Genomic DNA, 20,092 nt, shown 5'->3' on the forward strand with positions numbered 1-20,092 from the left:
ATTAGATATCTATATTGTCTTATTAATGACTTAGTAATCCTGATATATTTAAAAAAAAATCGAGGTTGTCCCGGTTTTTTCCTTATATCTCAGCCATTTGTGGGCCGATTTTGTCGATTCCGAATATATTGATGTATGAATCATGTTTGTAACTTATTTGAGGCCTACGGAAAGTTGATTTCAACATACAAACGACTTCGCTATCTATAACGATCCAGAATATATATATAAAATATTACTTTTTGAAAAATGTAGAAATTACAAACGTATGACAAACTTATATACAGTGAATGTCACTTAAAATCGTACACCAACCATCGTAGTCAAATTTTATTCATTAGTTTTAGAAAGTTGATGTTTTGGAAATATTTTAAAATGCTATTTTTATATTGTGTGTGCTATTACCTATCAGAAAATTGGGTATAATTTTAATTGCCCTTATTCACAAATAAAAAAATGGGTAAGACTGTCAGTGCCCAGAATATCAACGCTTCATTTAAAACCGTAAAGGCACTAAAAAATAGCAAATGATAGGATACAAAGTATTAGGATTATTTAATATTAACATTTTTTTTTTAATTTTTAAAATTTTAATTATAATTTAATATAATTGTACGAATTTAAGTGAAATATGAATTTTGTTCTTTAATGTTCTTTAATTTTCATCAATATTTTTTTAACGAATTGAGGTTTTGTTAACTTTTTTGTTGAAATACATATTTTTTGTTCCAATTAATAAAATGACTTTTAATTTTTTATATAATCACCTATTATTGCCTGTATAATTTCATAATATTTAAAAAAAAAAAATATGTTGTACGATTTTGAGTGACACTCACTGTATACCCTTGCTGATGATGAGTATAATGAAGTGAAAAAACTGTTTTAGGAAAAAAATTGGGTTAAAAATATGTTTCCCTATTTTGACCCATTGTCGGTCATTTCTATGGTTATTTGAAATGTCTATCATTAGATATCCATATTGTCGATATTAATGACTTAGTAAACCAGATATATAACGATCTTTATGGGGTCGCAAATGAAAAATGTAGAATTTACAAACCAAAACTAAAAATCGTGTTCATATTTCATTAAAAAAATTCGTAAAATATTACTTTTTGAATTGTGTAGCTTTTTATTTAAAATTTGGTTTATTTTAGCGTTTTTGATATTTCGAGTAATTAAAGAAAGATCCAAAATAAATACTGATTATTTGATAATTATGTATGTAGTATATTTATTTTTAAAGTAAAATTATGTATTAGACACATAGTAATAATTATAATAGTGTGGAATCGTTTAAATCGTGTTTTTTATAAAATAATTATTGTTGGACACTTGAAAAAAAGTTAAAGTCATACATACATTTAATGAATGAAAGCTAAACATTTGAAATATGTACGTATGCGTTTTTAATAATATTGCATTATAATAATAGTCTAACGAAATTGAAGATTAGATATCCGTAATCCAATAGAATCCTTGCCAATTTGGCTCACTTCACAGACGGTGCATATCTGGTTCTTGTATTGAGGATCGTACGATGAGGCGCAGAAGGGACAGTTCACTTCGGGTTTACCACGATACAGGGGTTTAAAGCTGATGGCACATACGCTAAATGGATTGAATTCTTCGTATTGCAGATGATGTTCATCGACGGGGTTGACTTCACAAGCTTGTAAGATTTTACGAACTTGTTGAGCCACTTCGGGACGTGGTCCCAATTCTAATAAACGTCTTGCAAATGAGGCTGCCGTCTTGTAATTCTTCAGTTTAAAGAACATGTTGAGAGCAGTGCGCAGAGTAAGTATTTGATGTACTGGCTGTAGTTTGCAGTGTGTAAAGTAGGCTGCCATTTCACATAATCTCTTCTGTTCTTCCAAAGTTGATTTGGGTAGACCTTTACGTATTGTTTCCATTTTCAATCCCAGTATGTACTCTGCACAGATCTTTAGCAACTGTTGGGCTTCGGCTATATCTTGTTTAGTTTCGACAACCAAGAAGGGAATGCTTAATAAGATTGAATGGAATTTTTCAACGGCCTCGGAGAATTTTCCAGCAGTGGTCATTTGATAGCCAGCTTGAAGTCTTTGCACCAAGTCATTCAACTTTATACCCAACGCAGGTCGCTGTTGTTTGGCATTACTTTCGGCATAATTGCGTAAAGGATAGGCTGTTAATGACTGTAAATTGGGCATGGCGGTAAAGCTTGTTTTGGAGCAACTGTAGTTTTGCATAAAGAGCATCTTGAAAGGCTGGAAGTCGACTATTCCCAACTGTTCGTTAAGCAAACGGAATGCAGTTTCAAATGAGCCTGCTTTTACATGATCCAATACTAAAGGCGAGTGGTTTGCCCAGTGTTGTGGTGGAGATTGTCCTCTGTTTGGAGCAGCATAATATCCACTGTCAAGGGCAGAGGCTTTTATTTTCGAGGCCAACTCTTCAGGCACCACCAAATCATCATCGCCTACATCCCAGCCAGCTCCATCTTCTCCAGCGCCTTCGACAGCACCACCTTCTTCCGCGTCATGCATTTCGTCGTCACCATCGTCGTCCAGACCCAAATCAGCATCAGCACCCCAACCATCGCCTGCCGAAACATCTAGGGCTGCATCAGCATTAACATTTAGTGCCTGTCTTGCTGTGGCACTAGTGCTTGCACGAGTCAACATGGCGCCTTCAAAGAAACCCTTGGATACACTTAACAGAGGCCAGTTGGTTTCGACCTGTTGTATTGGAACTGGTGGCTTCAGCAAAGTAGCATTGTGGTTTACTTCGGGCAAAGTATTTCCTTCCTGGGCTATAACTTCACCTAATGCAGCTGCCTGTTCCTCAAGACCATGTGTGGCTGCAGTCAGGTAGGCTAATGACATCTGTCCGCAATTCTTTAGGACATTGACGCGTTCTTTGACATCTCCCAAAAGTAGGGCTCCCTGATACTGAGCCGATACATCTTTTCTGATTTCCGCAATCTTGTTCATTTTGCGAAGTTTCTCCAAGTTACCCGTAATAAGATAAAGGAAACTTAATTTGTCAAAATTCTTGGTGCGTTGGTAGCACATCTCCACAATTTGATGGTTTCCCTGCAGAAGCGCTGCCTGGCCTAGTCGATCCCAACACTCCTTGTCATCGAGGGCTTTAGCGGCCTCGAGGGCTATTTCTATATTACCGCATTCGAGGGCAAGACCAAATCGTGTTTTCTCATCTTTTACGAAATGTAGGGCCACCTCTGGATAGCCCTTCTGTTGCAAATAAGCAATAATGCTTTGACCAACCAAGCGGGCATTTCGGACCATATGCAGTACTTCGTCATATTTGCGGTTGATAAGGGCCAGCTTAAATTTATATTCGGTTGGGTCGATATGCAGCACACGAGTGCGGCACTCACGATCTAAACAAAATACTTGGTTGCCTTTGACTCGTGTCAAATATATGGGCAGATCTAGTGTTCGAATAATTCCATGATCACCATTTGTCAATGCATACTTAATGTGGTTGCTGGTGGTATAAATAAACACTCCAGAATCATCCCAAGCGCCCGATTTGACACGGCAATTCTCCTGAATGGTACACAAATACTGCAAACGTCTATCGCAGATAGTAACCGAATGCTTGCACAGTAGTGCTACCAGCGACATGTCTGGAGACCAAACAACATAACGACATTTCGCCAGCTTAATACTGCCCACAGACACTAAACGTTGAACTTCATAAAGAGTCACAAATTCAGGATCACGTATTAGCAGCATTCCAGTGCCAGCATAAAATATCTCTTCGCAGAATGTTGGTATCTTTTTGGTCACTTCATTTTTAAAGTTCTTAATAACAAGTTGCTGATTGCGGTCTAGAACAGCAAATCGATTGCGTGCGACCCAAATGGCAGTTATACCAGAAGAACGTTTACTGTCATTTTCACTTTGAGATTCGGCATCTTTGGGTATTTGACACAAATCGTATGTGCTATTTTCCAAGTTGTTGGTGCGTGTGCATACGAGAACAGCATTTAAAGCTGGATTATATGACATGCTGTGCACTGGGGACTTACCACCGCCGCGCAATTGCATAACTACGGTATCCTTGGTGGTGGTAAAGTCCAATTTTCGCAGAAAACGTTCTTTTACATAATAAAGAATGTTTCCGTGGACAGCATATGCCGGACGTTCCCGTTCCAATTTAAAAACGACCATGCCTGCAAATGAAATACAAATACGTTAGAACTTGCTTATATATAAAGGTTTGAAAGAATTAATTCTTAATTCCGTTTTTGAAATCAAATTAAATGTTTGAATCATTCACATTTTCTTAAATTCATTACAATTAGCTTGAAAAATATATTACATGATACAATTTTTATTCAATTCAAAATAAAATACTTTAGTCCATTTGCATTAGATTTGAATTAACAAAAATTTTATCATTTAAAGGGTGAATTAATTATGTTATAAATTAGTTCCATTAGGAATGGCTAACATTTTTTTATTCCGAATTAAGATTTTAGCGAATTAAACTCAATTAGAATTAATTAAACAAATTTTAAAACTCACCTCCATCATGGCCAGCTGCAAACAAATTTAACGTGGGATGAGCTGTTAAAACCCAAAAACGTTCACCATCACGACGGAATGTATACAAACATTGGCGTTTTGTCATGTCCCAAACACGGATACTACGATCTTCACCATTTGAAATGATGAGATCTTGACGTGGATGAAATAGAACACATGAAACATTGTTGTAGTGACCACGGCATGTATCGACCTCCCAAGCTTTGTATTCGTTCATGCGCCAAAGTTTGACCAATCGATCGTCTGCGCCTGAAACTATTAACGGCAACGTCGGGTGGAAACTGGCCCAGTTTACACCACGATCGTGTCCCTCTAAGACATGTTTTACAACAGCATCTGCCTGTCCAAATAGATCGGCGGTGCCGGGATGTCCCTTTAAATGATCATCCAATCCTCCGGGACCGGGTGCAACATTTTTCTTACGAAGACCCGATATATCCCAAACGCGTACTGTTTGATCTAGCGAAGCAGATACAATCTGATCTTCAGTGGGATGGAACTGAGCGCACATTACATAGTGATTATGACCTGTTAACACACAAATACAGTTACGCGACTGCCAATTCCAAATACGAATAGTCTGATCATCAGAAGCGCTAAGAATCCAAGGATATTCGTGGTGAAATGCCACGGTACGCACATAATCTAAATGAGCAAGCAACGTGAAGATGCAACGACGCTGCTTATAGTTCCATACTTTGATTTTGTAATCATCACCACCGGAAACAAACAACGGCATTTGCTGATGAAATGCTACGCCACGTACTGGACCATCATGCTCATCGAATTTCTCCAATAGCGTATGCATGCGATAGTCCCACAGCTGAATTACACCACTATGTAAACTTACTAATATCCATGGTCGTTTGGGATGAAAAGACAGCCCCTTCACACGGGCCGATTTCGACTCGAAGTTGGTCAACATTTTTCAATCAATAATTATTCTGTTTATTTGTATTTAATCTTATTACCACAACGTACACATATAAAGTTATTATTTCTTAATTATTATTTGCTTTTTTCCGGTTATTTCGTAAATTATGTCGTGTACAAATTTCCTTTTTTTATTTTCTTAATACAAATCGCTCCCAAGAATATTCCACGTCATTTCACACAATAAATTCAATGATGCCACTTAACAGAGATGTCACATTTAACGATTTATCGACATTTTGGCGATTTTTGGTCAAAATTTATCAGTGAGAATTTTTATTTTTCATTCGTATTTTTGGAATAAAAATTTAATTTAAAAATTTTGCCGAAATAACATATCACAGTTTAGTACAGATCAAGTCGAATTTATTTGCAGATAGTCTCAATTCTACAACAAATACAACTCTACAAAAAATTATGGAAATACAGTTCCATTATTCTACCGATGTTATTTATTATGTTAAGTGAGACGGCGGTTTATGTATCATAACATTTTATGTAAAATCAATCTGGCAGTCCTGAATGTCCCATCTCAAATTAATCGCAAAAAAATTTTTGAGTCACCCTATTCTATTCCTTTTAAAGGTACGGTCAGACGATATGTTTTGTGATATGTATTCGATACATATGAAAATCCATGAGTGTCAAAACATGATACAAATAACGTGTAGAAATTTAAATCGCATGGGTTCTATAATTGAAATAAAAAGTCCGCCTTTAGACTTTTTTTGATTTTTAGTAGTAACTTTTAAGCGTAACTTGTTTGAGTTTTTGTAATTTGGACGATATTTGACTTTATACTGATAATTAGGGTTCTCAAAGTATTGTCTAATAAAGGAAATCGAACCCGATTATACCCTTATCATGGTTGGCGTAAACGTCTTACGCCTACGACAGTTTAGTACTAGATTAAAGAAACAGTTTGCATTTTATCTTTAATCTAGTACGAAACTGTCCTAGGCGGATCAACTAATAAAAAAAAATATATATTTAAAATTGTTTGTTTGATTAAATGTAAACACTTATGTATATTAAAACAGTACAAATAGTATTTTAAGTGCTATGTATATTAGGTAATGATTTAAGGAATTATCCTTTAGGTAGAGTTTAACTTGTATAGTCTGCATTTGGTTTCGGTTAAGGCGGCCAAATATGTAAAATCTTTTGTGTAAATGGGACAAGTATCGTAAACTATATCTTGCGCCGGCAGTGATTGTATGCACTGCTCGCGACTAGCATCATATAAAGATAGTAGTTTTGAATCTTGTATATATGCCGCTACAAGTGTATTCGATTCCACAGCAATTTGGGAACATCGAGCCATCACAGGACTGTTTGTTGAGGCAAAAAAAGTTACTTGAACTTCAAAAACTGGAATGCCATTGATTTTATTAAGTTGCCCGAGTATATAACGTGCACGGGGATGACGGGCGCAGCTTCTTGTTTGTACCACCAGCCTAAATGTAGCGGCGTCAAAATCCATTGAAATGAAACGACCTTCAATAGGTAGACGCGTGGAACGTGTTGTCGCACCAGAATGTTCATAAAACCACAAAGATGTAAGTTTGCAGACAAAAAATCCTCCACAAGGAAATAATTGTCCGGCTGGTATAGCTGCTATTTGTATCACGGGGCTAAGATCACATTCGGCTTGATGTTCGTTGACAAATGTTTCCGCAAACCGTGTGTCATATACATAAATACTACCATGCTGAGATCCCAAGTAGATAATGTGTTCACTATCCTTTCGGCCTAAAGAACACGACCACAAAGGTTTCTCCGCCGGCTTAAATGTAGCAGTCACTGAAAGAGTACGCAAATCAAATAGTTTTACCTTGGACTCCATGCAAGCGGCAGCTAGTAATTGCTGATCATCAGAAAGACTTATGTCTCTCAATAATTTAAGGGAGGTATGTAGAAAATTAGTTGGTTTAAATGAAGTCGTATCCACGAATCTTAAGCCATAGCCGGGAAAAAGATTCTGAGTACTCTTTTGGGATACTATTAAAGCGGTCTGCTCCTTGGCATAGGTGAGGACACGACAGCCAGGCTCTCTTGATATTTCTATGTTACGATCCATAAATAACTTGTACACAAAAGATGGTTTCTGAGCCACAGATTTAGGAAATGTGTAACTGCCACCGCTTCGTAGCAATACATTAAGCGAATCATTGTCAGATTCTAATGCTTTAAGTTTTTGAGTTACCTGAGCATAAGACATTTTTAATGTTGCTAATTCGAGTGTCAAACTCTGAGCTCTGTTTTGAACTTCAGTTAGGTGCTCTCGCATTCGGTGCTCTTCACTGCGATCTATGGCTCTTAAACGTTTTGCATATAAGTAACGTATATCTTTGGCATGCGCTTTTGTTTTACATTGTGGACATACCCTTTGCCCTGATTGACGAGCGCTTTCTTGCAACCAACGACGAATACAAGAATCTCCAAACAAATGACCACACTTAAGTGATGCCAGTCGATGTTCCCCAGACATTTCCCAATTATCCAAACAAATCGGACAAGTTAACCCATCATCTTCATCATCCAAATCGTTTTCGTTTTTGGCTTTCACCTTTGGAGTGCCACTGATATCTTGAGCCTCTAAGGATAAACGTTTTCGTTTTTTCGGTGGCGAAGGGCTATCCAGAGTTATTACATCAGCGTTATTATCATTTGTGTTGTCCGTTTCTTGAACTTCAGGCAAATTAGGAACGAGACCAATTATCTGTGGAGTATCTTCAGCAGTACCTAATGGTGAAATTCATGCATATTAAAAAAATACAATAAGTCAAATTAAATAATCGTTGCGTTACTACATGTATGTATCATACCTGTTTCTGAAGGCGTAGATCTCGATGATATCGAATCGCTTGTTTGCTCTGAAAAATTTGTTTGCTCGGATGAGGTCGATTGTTCAGAAAAATGTGTTCGATCCGAGGATATGGTTGTTACCGTACTAATCGAATCTTCTGATCTATTATCTAATGAAAACAGTCATAGATTATAATCTGCTATGTCAAACAATACTGACCAAAACTAAAACAATATTAAAGGTGATAGACAGACAATTCTCTGTCTATAAATGATTAAATTAGAATATTGCTTTAGTTTTGTTCAATTATACAATGTGTTTTACCTGTTTCATATGTTACAGTAGAAGAGCCTGAATTTAAAACATCATTAGCAGCATCAGTGTTTTCGTCGTCATTATCATCAAATATATCATTATCACTTTCAAAGGTACCTCCAGAGGCATTTATAGTTATATTATTTTGGCTTACGCTCGCACCTGTAAAAATACTAACATAATTGTGGTCCGAGTTTCCCGACGTCGACTGTCCTGAATCATTACTCCGATCACGTATTATCCGTAATACTGTCCGGGGACGCAGTAAATCATAATTTTCATTTCTTAACCGACTTGCGGCATATGCATGGTCATTTTCTGTTTCATCAGTTGACATGATTGCTATGTGAGCTTTTGTTTACTATTTCATCTATCATCTGTCTTAAAAAAACATTTTACAATCAAAATCTATTTTTACGAAATATACATTTACAGAAATTTATTTGTTTGACTGATTATTATTGTATGAAAGAACGCTAGAGTTGCTAAAATATTTGAGTACTGAGTACTCAATGTTGCAAAAAGTTCGTACCGACTACTTACATACTAAATATTTTTTAGAGTTGAATTTTTCAGTACAACAAGCTAAAAGATAGAATAACTGAACAATTCAGAAAATACTTGGCAAATTTGTGTCATAATACCAAAAAACCCAAATTGTGATTTACATTTTGTGATACAAATTTATCTCTCAAAATAAAAGTGGTATAAATCAAGATCAGCGAAACAGCTTGCATTTTTATAGTTTCTTTGGTGTTGATAACTCTCATAATTAGAAGCACAAAAACGTTAATATTTTTGCCTGCTCTCTCTTAGTTTAAGAGTTATATGAATTTAAAGTCAATACATATAATAGTACATTTCTCATATATTTGGAAAACAAACAGATCGTTATGGGTATCATTGAATAGTGCTTCACAATACCTTTAATATTTTGGCCTTTTTAGGCTTTGTATTACAAATAAATGAAATAAAATTAAAAAAAAAAAAAATTAACTAGTACTGTCATATAAAACCAAAAATTCCTTTTTGATTTTATATGACAGTACTAGAGAAAATTTTGATATACAGAAAAAGTGATTTTAGCGAAGCCGGTGTTCGATACACCCCAGAGTTAAAAGTCCCTCCACCCGGCCAAAGGCCGGCAATACAGAAAAAGTGAATATTAACAAAAAAAAATATAAAAATATAAACTGTTACGCGGATCTTGATTTGTTCCCATTTTTACGATGTACATTTCCATATCATAATCCCGAATAGCCCTGACGATGTAATAAGGATATATACTGACAGTAGGGTCGGTGGAGGTTTCTTTATTGATGAAATCCTACTTAAGCCTACCTTTTCAGGCGGAAGACACTGTCATTAAACGTGCATCCAATTGGCTGTGGTTATCGAATATCTGGTGATATATGTATATTTACTGATAGCAACGCTGTCGTTAACGTTAATAGCGGGTGTCTTCATGACATCTAGGTTTACCGAGGAATGCCGGGAATTCCTTAGTGAGATAGCGAGACGTTCTAGAATAAAGATTCCCTGGACACGATGGAAATCAGAGTAATTGTATGGCAGATGAATTGGCCAAAAGGGGTGCGATGATGAATGATGAGGCGATTGACCACTTTTCTGATATTACCCTTGTTAGATGCAAGATGGTTATACACCAGAAACTATATGAGACTGCACAAAGCAGGTGGACCAACGAGCCTTCCTGTGCTAGCACAACGAATTTACTTATGAAATTTCATTACAGGACACTGTATAATTGGGACAGATGCCAGAAGACTGGACATAGAAGAAGACGAGACTGTGTTTCATTTTTCTTAGAAGAAAAATAAAGAAAGAACTCTATCTTGTTTGTTTGAGTTTTAAGTTACTTAGCTGCGATAGTAGCTAAGGATTATTTTGCCTGTATTTAATACATAACGCCATCACCAATTACGGCTTACGCCTAAAGAAAAGTCTCGCCCAGGAACTGCCACATCGACCTATACCTTCGTATATAAAGCCGGAATTCTCGAACTCAGCTCCTAAGTTTGATGGTCTCCACCAAATTTGAATTAGAGTTTTGTTTGGTTCTCCACCATACATATATCAAAATAAATTTTTGGTTATAATACCAAAGTCGAATGCATGTGGTTAATGTACACTTCGAAGAACCGTAACGCGGTAGTTATACGACGACGTCACACATTAACCAATGCGAGTGAAACGCAATTCCTCGAAGGTAGCGAAAAAAGGACGGCCTGATTGCCCTTACGCGGTATTGACAATGACGCGCGAGTTCTTCCTGCACCCAGAGCTGAATTACGAATGGGGCTCTTTATTTTTATTTGAAAGAATTTTCCAAGGCGTATTAATACTGTTAACATCGTTATTATAATCCGAAAAAATGGTCAAAAAATTAAAAAAAATTGAATTTGTAATTTTTATATTTATAATTTCACTATGAACAAGTTTATACACATAGAAAATATTCTGCAATATTTTTACAATAAATAAAGTTCTTTAAAATGTATGGATTTCCCATAACACCCAAAAATTGTGATTTTATAAAATAGTACTTTTGTGCAATGTTACCCTTTGCCATTTTTAAAGAATATTAAAAAAAATTGGTAACTCCATGACTTTCATAAGTAACGCGAAAATTAAATCGCACTGATTTTTGCTAATTTATTTTTATTAGAATAATTTGTTATACCAGAAAAGTGTACAATATTTATCCGAAAGTCAATTAATTTAACAAAAAGTAAAGTTCAAACATAAGTTCTGTGTAAAGCAAAAATAAAAAGCTTTAATATTTAATTAGCGACACAGAGCCGCTGACGCCATTTACAATTTGCTGTTTTCCATTGGATTAATATAGAAAAGGCGTAAAATGTCGGAAACACCAAGCACTCCCGAAAAACTTACCCCCGGTAAGCCACCAATATATCGTCGTAGTAGCAGTGGCAGTCCACATTCAACATTGCAACTTCCAAGTCCTATTATAACTAAACGCACAAGAACTGCATCAACGTAAGTAATATTGGAAATTAGTTTGGTATTGTTATATTAATTTGCACAATTTTAGATCGGCTCGTGCTTTGGAAAATCCCTTAGTTACCGGAATAGTCAAGTCTTTTAGTCGCACCAAAGGCCATGGTTTTATAGCACCTAAATCAGGTGGAGACGAAATATTTTGTCACATATCGGAGTAAGTATACGCCTTAAACATAAACAAATGTTTAATCATTAAAAAAAATTACACATCATTTTGTGCAATTGCTTTACCCATACATATATCCTTAATTAATTTGCCATGTCTGCTCAGCATCGAAGGTGAATATGTCCCTATGGAGGGGGATGAAGTCAAGTATCGCTTATGTGCTATACCACCCAAATACGAAAAATTCCAAGCTGTGCACGTTAATATCATTAATTTGACACCTGAGGTCCATCACAAATGGGAGGAATAAGCCCTTTCTGTATGATATTGATGATACTAATCAAAAAAAATCAATTGTGTTTTTCAAGAATTTAAAACACTAATACGAAAATAATGCCTGCCGTCAAAAATTCTAATGTTTAACATATAATATACGTTAAAAAAACAATAATGCCTCGTTTTATTAGCCAGTTGTAAAAGATACATACATTTTTAAGAACAATAAATAAAGATTTTTTCTAGCAATATTGTTTCCATTAATAGTTACATACATACATATACAGCTCAACTATGAATAAAAATCCGCGGGAGTTTTTCCATTTTCAATCTTGAAATGGGAAAAAAAACTCGGGCGAATTTTGTATTCATAATTGGGCTGATAATATAGTTTTTTAAGTTAAATAACATTTTAAATTTTTTGTTTATTCTTTACTATTTTGTAGTAAGAACGAGATTATTGCAGACTATGTAATGCTCAATTCTACATTCGTTTATTAAAGTATGTATATTTACTAAATAAATTTTTTCATTTTTTTATTGCATGTAGTATTTAATCATGAACAGACTTATCTTAAAGGATTAAACTTTTCATAATACGAAATACATGTAGCCATTTGGCCAATAACAAATTTATATTGTTATCTATGAGAACATCCCTACACATTGACGATAGCTTTCGTGCATAGTTTATTTATTTCTTATATTTACCTACCTTGCTTATTTCTTTAGTATTGTTTGATTACTTGGCTTATATTGAGTTCCCAAGGTGCATAATACGCCTTGCTCTAACTCAGCATATATTTTTTATATTATTTTACCATAGATCGGAAACTCTCCTGTCAAAAACCTAACTCAGTTGTTAAAAACGTCACCACTTACGTAGTAAAAAATCTATGTGAAAACAAAAACAACACTCGTATGCATGATTATTTTGAGTTTGTTTCTAGTTTCCGATCTATTTGTATTTCTCTATGGTTTTACCATATATTTTTCACACTGACAATAGTGAGTGGTCTCGTTTTGAATCTAACATTTTTATACATTGTATTTTTGAGTTAAGTTCAAATGAACAGCGTGAAGTTATTCAGAATAGTAAAGAACACATTATTCTTTTGGTTTGTTTAACATTACTGCAGATTTTTGAAACATGTCTTCTGTTAATACGCCTGCCTTGCTTTCTAATATTAATGAAAACTAGCTTTAAAAATTACTAATGCAGCCCAATTATGAATGAAAATTCCCCGGGAGTTTTTTGCCTTTTCTCATTTTTCCTATTCAAATTCAGTGGGGGAAAAAAATCCCGCGGAATTTTTTATTCATAATTGGGCTGAAATAAAAAATCCGCAGGAGTTTTTTTTTTGCCTTTTCCCATTTTTCCTATACGAATTCTAAAAAATCTAATTTTTTAAAAATTTCTTTACAAACTACATATAATAAATATATGCGTTTGTAATTTCCACAATATAATTTTCCGACCCTATAAAGTATATATGTATGTATATTCTGGATCCTTATAGATAGTGGTGTCGATTAAGCCATGTCTGTTGAAACCTTCCGAAGCCCCCAAATAACTTACATACACGATTCATACATCAATTTCTTTCGGCTCGGTTGCTATTTAAAATCCACAAATGGCTGAGATATAAGAAAAAACCAGGACAACCTCGATGTTTGACCTATATCTGGATTACTAAGTCATTAATACAGACAATAAGGATATCTAATGATAAATATTTCGAATACCTTTGCAACGACGTATATAAGACCATAGTAAGTTGGACCTACAATCGGGAAAAATATATTTTAACCCGATTTTTTTTTTCAAAAGTTTATTTTTTCGCTAATTTAAAAAAATGGAAAAAACAAAAAAAAAATTCTTTAAAATTTAAAAAAACAATTCGAAAAAAAAATTTTCAAAAAAAATCTTTGGAAAAAAAATTTTTGTTTACCTAAAAATGTTTAAAATTTGTATATTGAAAATTTTTCTGACACTTAAGTAAAGTCCACACCAGGGTACACTAAGAAAGGAGACTGCATCACTACAACAAATACAACAATACAGAAACAACAGGTACTTTGTTTTTGTTAAAAAGTAGGTGAACTGTCAAAGTTGCCTGTTGTTGTTTTTGCTTTTGGGTTTGTTGTATTTTTCGCCACAACAACCACAAGTGTTCAGTTCAAACTGAATAAAAAAATAATCAGCTGTTTCATCGCAGTCATCTTTTTTTAGTGTGCCCTGGTCCACACCAGGATATATTAATTATAAGGTAGCAAGGTGCATTTAATAAGGTGCCATCCGGAGTACAGCTGATTATAGAAATCGCGATAATGTCAAACTACACACATGAAAAATATTCGCCGGTACGCATTTATGTCAAACTCCCTATAAAAAAATTTGTGAATTCGCCTGTATTTATTTCAATTCGCCACTGCCAAGGCGTATTTAACAAGGTGACAGCAGTGGCGAATTGAAATAAATACAGGCGAATTAACTTATTTTTTATATATAGAGTTTGGCATACGGGCGTACGGGCGAATATTTTTTATATATGTAGTTTGACATTTGTGCGTGCTATTTCTATAATCAGCTGTGCTGCCGATGGCACCTTATTAAATGCACCTTGGCCACTGCTGTCACCTTGTTAGACCTCCGTTAGATGCAATCAAGGTGCATTTAATAAGGTGCCATCGGCAGCACAGCTGATTATAGAAATAGCACGCACAAATGTCAAACTACATATATAAAAAATATTCGCCCGTATGTCAAACTCTATAAATAAAAAATAAGTGAATTCGCCTGTATTTATTTCAATTCGCCACTGCTAACACCTTGTTAAATACGCCTTGGATGCAATCATTTTCAATCGAGGCTAGTGTCAATGTATCAAATTGATATCAATAAAAAACGGCGCGTTTGAAAATAATTTCTTCACTTTTTATTAAATAAGCCTTGTGTATAAATATAAAATTATAAATAAATTCGCATTTAAAACATTTGCACGATACCTCGTGATTACCCTTAATATAAAGAATACAAAAAAAATGTGTGTACAGTTGTACAATTATGTATTGAAAAAAGTACATTTTTTTTAAACAGGTGATTACCAATGTAAATTTTTTATATTGTTTTTATATTTTGCTGTTTTTAGAAAAATAATAAACCACAAAAGAACTTCGGAAAATACGTGCACAATTTTTATTACTACAATATTATTACGTTTTTTATTAATTATTTGTTGAATCGTACAAAAAGTAATTGACGCTTAAACAAACCAATAAATTGTTCCTTTATTTAAAAAAGGTATATCTGAAGTACCTGCTTTTGTCGCTGCACCATCAACCGCAACGTAAATGATTTTTGAAGGAGTGACGTGTCGCTTTTGATTTTATACTGATTTTAATTCACTAAGCGAGTTATAATTTGTTACTTTCATGATGGATGTTAGACGACGTAAGGAGTCTGATAATGACAAGAACCAGCTGGTTCCACCGGCAGAAACGTATAATGAAGAACGTCATGAAAAAACAGATATACGCGGCGATAGGCGTAACATAGCAATATTACTGTTTCTGTACATTTTACAAGGCATACCGCTGGGTCTGATTGCGGCCATACCAATGTTACTGCAGAACCGAGGAGCTAGTTACAAGCAGCAAGCTGAATTTTCATTTGCTTACTGGCCTTTCAGTTTGAAGCTGTTGTGGGCTCCAATTGTGGACTCATTGTATATAAAAAGTTTTGGTCGTAGGAAATCTTGGCTAGTGCCCTGTCAGTACTTGATTGGCGTGTTCATGCTATTGCTATCTTTTGTGGTGGACCGTTGGCTGGGAGGTAATGGCATAGAGCCAAATGTTCCGTTACTCACGACTCTCTTCTTTTTGCTAAATTTCTTGGCCGCCACGCAAGACATTGCTGTTGATGGTTGGGCCTTGACCATGTTAAAGAGATGCAATGTTGGCTACGCATCCACTTGCAATAGTGTGGGACAGACAGCAGGTTATTTCTTGGGATATGTGGCTTTTATAGCATTGGAATCGAAAGACTTTTGTAATACCTATTTGCGTGCGCAGCCCCAAGATACGGGTATGGTAACACTACCAGAATTCTTGTGGTTCTGGGGCGTTTGTTTTCTCGTTGCAACTACCCTCGTGGCCATTCTTAAAAAAGAAAATGATATAAAAGACGACCATTCAGAATCAAGATACACGGAAGAACATGAGTTGAACATTTACGAAAGTTATAAAATACTTATTGACATGGTGCGTATGCGTCCCATTCAAATATTGGCAGGCATTTTATTGACAGTTAAAGTTACATTCGCCGCCTGTGATGCCGTCACATCGCTCAAACTAATTGATGCTGGGGTACCTAAAGAGAAGCTGGCTTTGTTGGTGGTACCAATTATCCCGCTACAGATTGTTTTGCCATTGGTGGTGAGCCGTTATACAAATGGTCCGCGACCTATGGAAGTGTATGTGAAAGCCATTCCTTATCGAATTTTTTTCGCTTCAATGGCAGCTCTCATTGCCTATTTCACGCCTTACATCATAGCTGGCGGCGAGGTGCCAGTTTACTATTACATCCTGTTAATTGTAAATTATGGTATCTATCAAATCTTCCTGTATTGTATGTTTGTGGCTATTATGGCATTTTTTGCAAAGATATCAGACCCTGCAGTAGGCGGTACCTACATGACTTTCCTAAATACACTTTCGAATCTGGGCGGAAACTGGGCAAATACCGTTATATTGTGGCTGGTTGATGTGCTAACTTGGAAAGAATGTACAAGATCTGATGAAACAGTTGTTAGGGACAATTTTTGTTTAACAAAAAATCAAAAGGAGGTAAATAGCAATCTTATAAAGATAATTTAGACATCAAATGATAAACAAATACCTATTTATTCTATTTTCTTAGGAATGTGCCGCTGCTGGTGCCGAGTGTAAAATAGTGTTTGACGGCTTTTATATTGAATCCATAGTGTGTCTGGTGTATGGAGTTATCTGGTTGATATTTGTACGAAAGTGGATCAACTATTTGCAAAATTTGCCAACAAGAGATTGGCTGGTGGTAAACACTAAAAAATCTTCTGCGACTTCTGCCAAGAGCAGGTAGCAATTCATTGTATGACATCCAAGAGGCTACATAACTGATTAGTAGAAATTTAAATAATTAGTTTATTTTATTATTCCATAGTTTTCTAATAACTACACAAACACAAATTTTATTTATTTAAATTTACGTTTTATGATTTGGAAACGTGCCTATATAGTATAGTATATATACCAGTCCTGACTGATGCCACAGGAGAGATTTCGATGTATTATATCTCATCGAAGGGTGTGTTGTATATAATAAATATTATAAGCTTGACCTTCAATTTCCATAGTAATTACATTTTTAGGTTATCGTCTTATTTTGTAATTATTTTTAGTATAAATTATGAAAAAATGTTTGTAATCAGGTTCAAAATTAAAAAAAGAAAATAAATAGACATTGATTTGTTTTCAGCCTAGAATGTGTGGGATGGTGGTATTTTATTCATTGGGCCTTTTCCAATGTACATGGACATTGTAATGTGTTACAAAGTTTTATACAATAAAAAATGTTTTTTTTTTTATTTTTTTAGTAGTAGTAATAGATAATTTGGGAATTTTGTAAGAATTCATATATAAAAATACATGTGTTGTAGAATGCTAGTCGCAGATTCTGTTGGAGTATATATGTCTTTATGATGTTGTCTAATAATACTTCCAGGAGTCTGCAGACTCTTGATTTTGCTTTTGCTTACTTTTACGTTCAATCAAACCAGCCAAATGTTCCGATCGCATGGATAGCGAATCGATCTTTTCGACCAACTGTTGGTAGGGGCTCAACGGCTGGGTTCCCATAACAACATGACCCAATTTCGAATCAATCTTAGCATTAAGACGAGCATTACGGATAAGGTTTACGATCCAGCATTCGGCTTCAGCGGGGTTCATGTTCAATTTATCGGCCAACATGCTGATGGTGATGCATTGGTGAATGCGGCAAAAGGTTTCGAAAATCATGAGACGGGCATCTTCTACAAATTCGTTCAGACACGCAACAATGAAGAAGTCATTCAAAATAACTGTTTGACATTCATGCAATTTCAAACGGGCACCTTCAAAATCGAAATTCACATACAAACACTCGAGGAATTCGGTGATGGGGTCGCGATAAGTGTAAGACTCTTGCTGGATTACCTTAATAAGTTCCTTGAGGGCATTGCGACGAGTGCGATTGATGATGACAGCGACGGCCAAGTAACGCATAATGTGAGGACACATAGTTTGAATGGCATTCAAGTACGAGGGTTTGTTCAAGAACGTCTCAATTATTAAATCACGACCTTTTGGATGATTGAAGAACACCAACACCGACCAGTGAATGAGCCATGTACGTTGTTGCAAGGCCTGCACAGTAGAGAAGTTGGCATTGTCGATGTAATCGCGCAAGCGGGTCAAATCTTCTAAAGCTGTATTCCAGTTCAAAGTTAAGATCTCAGCTGCCAATTTGCCCCACAATACATTCAAGTAGTTCTGTTAATGTTTTTAAAAGTTAAAAATAAGAAATTTATGCTTTACTAATTCGTATCTTACCTTGTCATTGGGAGACATAACAATCAAGCAAAAGTACAAGTAGGAAGTGGATTCCTGGTAGTTACCGCACTCATACAAGTACTTTGCCAATTTGTAAGCACTATCCAAATGTTCCACTTTGAAATTGTAGTCTTTTTGCAAAGCATTTACGAAAGTTTTCGAATCTTTCATGCTTTCGCCATTTTTCAATATGTCTGTGGCTTTCATTATGGGAGCTACTTCATTTTGCAACTGCTTCAAGGTAGCTAGGACTTCAGCCTTACGTTGCACCAACTCCTCGGGCATTTCTTGGCTCAAGCCCAAACGCTTGCGGGTATCCATGGTGTAATCAATCATGTTGGTTTTGTTGACTGTCTCCAAAATATACTCCAGCAACTCCTTTTGATCGTAAATCTACAAATACATACATTTTCATTAGTCACTTTTCCAAAATAATCAAAATGCTCCCTGTCTAAGCACAAAAACTAACCTCTTTGCCACATAAAAATTCCAACAAGGGAAAAGTCAAATGCCTGTCCAAAAACTGGCAATTAGTTCTAGTTAAATCGAATTGCGCCATATTAATTGTATCCTCTTACTACTATTAAATTAATTAATAATGCTTTTCAAATATTTATTTTAATAAAAATAACGTGCTGACACGAATTTACACAAAAATTCACAAACGTCGCCTTTTTGGCGAAAAGAGAAAAAGGCAGAATAATTAGTGATGGTAGTTTACCGATTTTTAAATCCATTTGGCGAGGAAAATACTTTTGGTTTTTGGCGATTTTTTTTGTGTATACTAAAATATATTAAAAAGTTGTTTAAGTTAAAATTAAATTTAAAAGTAGCTAATCATTTGAGTTTATGAAATGGAACTCATTTATATCACTAAAAGCGTAAATATCGCCTAAATAATTATTAATAAAGCATACGAAGATTACGTGGTAATATGTGGTATTATATTACATTTTAAATTCTGCAGCTATTGAAGTTATTTTGGTAACGATAGTCGAACTGAAAGAATATTTTAGGGATAGCTGTTGTCAGCATTGTGTATAACTTTTAAGCCAAGGGAGCAGGTAAGTGGGGAAAAATGTTTTTATTGTTAAATAATAAAAACTGATTTTATCCAAAATAGATTTAGCTATTTTCTGGCGATTTTAAGTACTCCCGCTAATAGTTTCGTTGAGAAAATGTTATCAACACTGAGCATCGATAACAACCAATCGGTACTAAAAATATCAACTGCTATTATCGATAACGATGAGTAATTTAATTTGTGTCATAACACTTGTTTTAAAAACTATGTCTATACGTGAAATATTTTCATAACATAAAACATCAACTTGTGTTACACAATTTTGTTAATAACTTGTTTTTACTGAATTATAGCTTATTATTTAATAAACTAATATATATCCTATTCAT

The 20,092-nt window shown here is 35.0% G+C and overlaps 5 protein-coding genes across 5 annotated transcripts; 2 read left to right on the forward strand and 3 right to left on the reverse strand.

The window, feature by feature from the left end:
• Nucleotides 1–1,111: 1,111 nt before the first annotated feature.
• On the reverse strand, nucleotides 1,112–5,687 carry alphaCOP (coatomer subunit alpha). Its single transcript, XM_065504229.1, has 2 exons — nucleotides 4,545–5,687; nucleotides 1,112–4,189 (listed from the first exon to the last, which is right to left on the reverse strand). Exons 1-2 carry the CDS (start codon nucleotides 5,488–5,490, stop codon nucleotides 1,440–1,442), a joined length of 3,696 nt encoding a protein of 1,231 aa, XP_065360301.1. The 5' UTR covers nucleotides 5,491–5,687; the 3' UTR covers nucleotides 1,112–1,439.
• Nucleotides 5,688–6,494: 807 nt separating this feature from the next.
• mus302 (mutagen-sensitive 302) lies at nucleotides 6,495–9,094 on the reverse strand. Its single transcript, XM_065503481.1, has 3 exons — nucleotides 8,632–9,094; nucleotides 8,327–8,476; nucleotides 6,495–8,243 (listed from the first exon to the last, which is right to left on the reverse strand). Exons 1-3 carry the CDS (start codon nucleotides 8,957–8,959, stop codon nucleotides 6,595–6,597), a joined length of 2,127 nt encoding a protein of 708 aa, XP_065359553.1. The 5' UTR covers nucleotides 8,960–9,094; the 3' UTR covers nucleotides 6,495–6,594.
• A 2,132-nt stretch (nucleotides 9,095–11,226) lies between these two features.
• LOC135953527 (cold shock domain-containing protein CG9705) lies at nucleotides 11,227–12,298 on the forward strand. Its single transcript, XM_065503466.1, has 4 exons — nucleotides 11,227–11,374; nucleotides 11,435–11,643; nucleotides 11,699–11,821; nucleotides 11,939–12,298. The coding sequence occupies exons 2-4, from the start codon at nucleotides 11,504–11,506 to the stop codon at nucleotides 12,081–12,083; spliced, it is 408 nt and encodes a 135-aa protein (XP_065359538.1). The 5' UTR covers nucleotides 11,227–11,374; nucleotides 11,435–11,503; the 3' UTR covers nucleotides 12,084–12,298.
• A 2,917-nt stretch (nucleotides 12,299–15,215) lies between these two features.
• LOC135954970 (acetyl-coenzyme A transporter 1) lies at nucleotides 15,216–17,571 on the forward strand. The gene is made up of 2 exons (XM_065505232.1): nucleotides 15,216–16,897; nucleotides 16,971–17,571. Exons 1-2 carry the CDS (start codon nucleotides 15,485–15,487, stop codon nucleotides 17,166–17,168), a joined length of 1,611 nt encoding a protein of 536 aa, XP_065361304.1. The 5' UTR covers nucleotides 15,216–15,484; the 3' UTR covers nucleotides 17,169–17,571.
• Nucleotides 17,554–19,374, reverse strand: eIF3e (eukaryotic translation initiation factor 3 subunit e). Its single transcript, XM_065505233.1, has 3 exons — nucleotides 19,149–19,374; nucleotides 18,680–19,072; nucleotides 17,554–18,619 (listed from the first exon to the last, which is right to left on the reverse strand). The coding sequence occupies exons 1-3, from the start codon at nucleotides 19,236–19,238 to the stop codon at nucleotides 17,795–17,797; spliced, it is 1,308 nt and encodes a 435-aa protein (XP_065361305.1). The 5' UTR covers nucleotides 19,239–19,374; the 3' UTR covers nucleotides 17,554–17,794.
• Between the last annotated feature and the right edge of the window lie 718 nt (nucleotides 19,375–20,092).

The sequence above is a fragment of the Calliphora vicina genome, chromosome 3 (assembly GCF_958450345.1).
Source record: "Calliphora vicina chromosome 3, idCalVici1.1, whole genome shotgun sequence".
NCBI lineage: Eukaryota > Metazoa > Arthropoda > Insecta > Diptera > Calliphoridae > Calliphora > Calliphora vicina.

Excerpts from the sequence above, each read along its gene's own strand:
- alphaCOP (XM_065504229.1), bottom strand. The coding sequence starts at position 5,490 with ATGTTGACCAACTTCGAGTCGAAATCGGCCCGTGTGAAGGGGCTGTCT. Across the intron at positions 4,190-4,544 it reads TGCAGCTGGCCATGATGGAG|GCATGGTCGTTTTTAAATTG; the intron begins GTGAGTTTTAAA and ends TTTCATTTGCAG.
- mus302 (XM_065503481.1), bottom strand. The coding sequence starts at position 8,959 with ATGTCAACTGATGAAACAGAAAATGACCATGCATATGCCGCAAGTCGG. Across the intron at positions 8,477-8,631 it reads TACTGTAACATATGAAACAG|ATAATAGATCAGAAGATTCG; the intron begins GTAAAACACATT and ends TGTTTTCATTAG. Across the intron at positions 8,244-8,326 it reads ATCTACGCCTTCAGAAACAG|GTACTGCTGAAGATACTCCA; the intron begins GTATGATACATA and ends TTTCACCATTAG.
- LOC135953527 (XM_065503466.1), top strand. The coding sequence starts at position 11,504 with ATGTCGGAAACACCAAGCACTCCCGAAAAACTTACCCCCGGTAAGCCA. Across the intron at positions 11,644-11,698 it reads CGCACAAGAACTGCATCAAC|ATCGGCTCGTGCTTTGGAAA; the intron begins GTAAGTAATATT and ends GCACAATTTTAG. Across the intron at positions 11,822-11,938 it reads ATATTTTGTCACATATCGGA|CATCGAAGGTGAATATGTCC; the intron begins GTAAGTATACGC and ends ATGTCTGCTCAG.
- LOC135954970 (XM_065505232.1), top strand. The coding sequence starts at position 15,485 with ATGATGGATGTTAGACGACGTAAGGAGTCTGATAATGACAAGAACCAG. Across the intron at positions 16,898-16,970 it reads TAACAAAAAATCAAAAGGAG|GAATGTGCCGCTGCTGGTGC; the intron begins GTAAATAGCAAT and ends CTATTTTCTTAG.
- eIF3e (XM_065505233.1), bottom strand. The coding sequence starts at position 19,238 with ATGGCGCAATTCGATTTAACTAGAACTAATTGCCAGTTTTTGGACAGG. Across the intron at positions 19,073-19,148 it reads AATTTTTATGTGGCAAAGAG|ATTTACGATCAAAAGGAGTT; the intron begins GTTAGTTTTTGT and ends ATGTATTTGTAG. Across the intron at positions 18,620-18,679 it reads TTATGTCTCCCAATGACAAG|AACTACTTGAATGTATTGTG; the intron begins GTAAGATACGAA and ends AAACATTAACAG.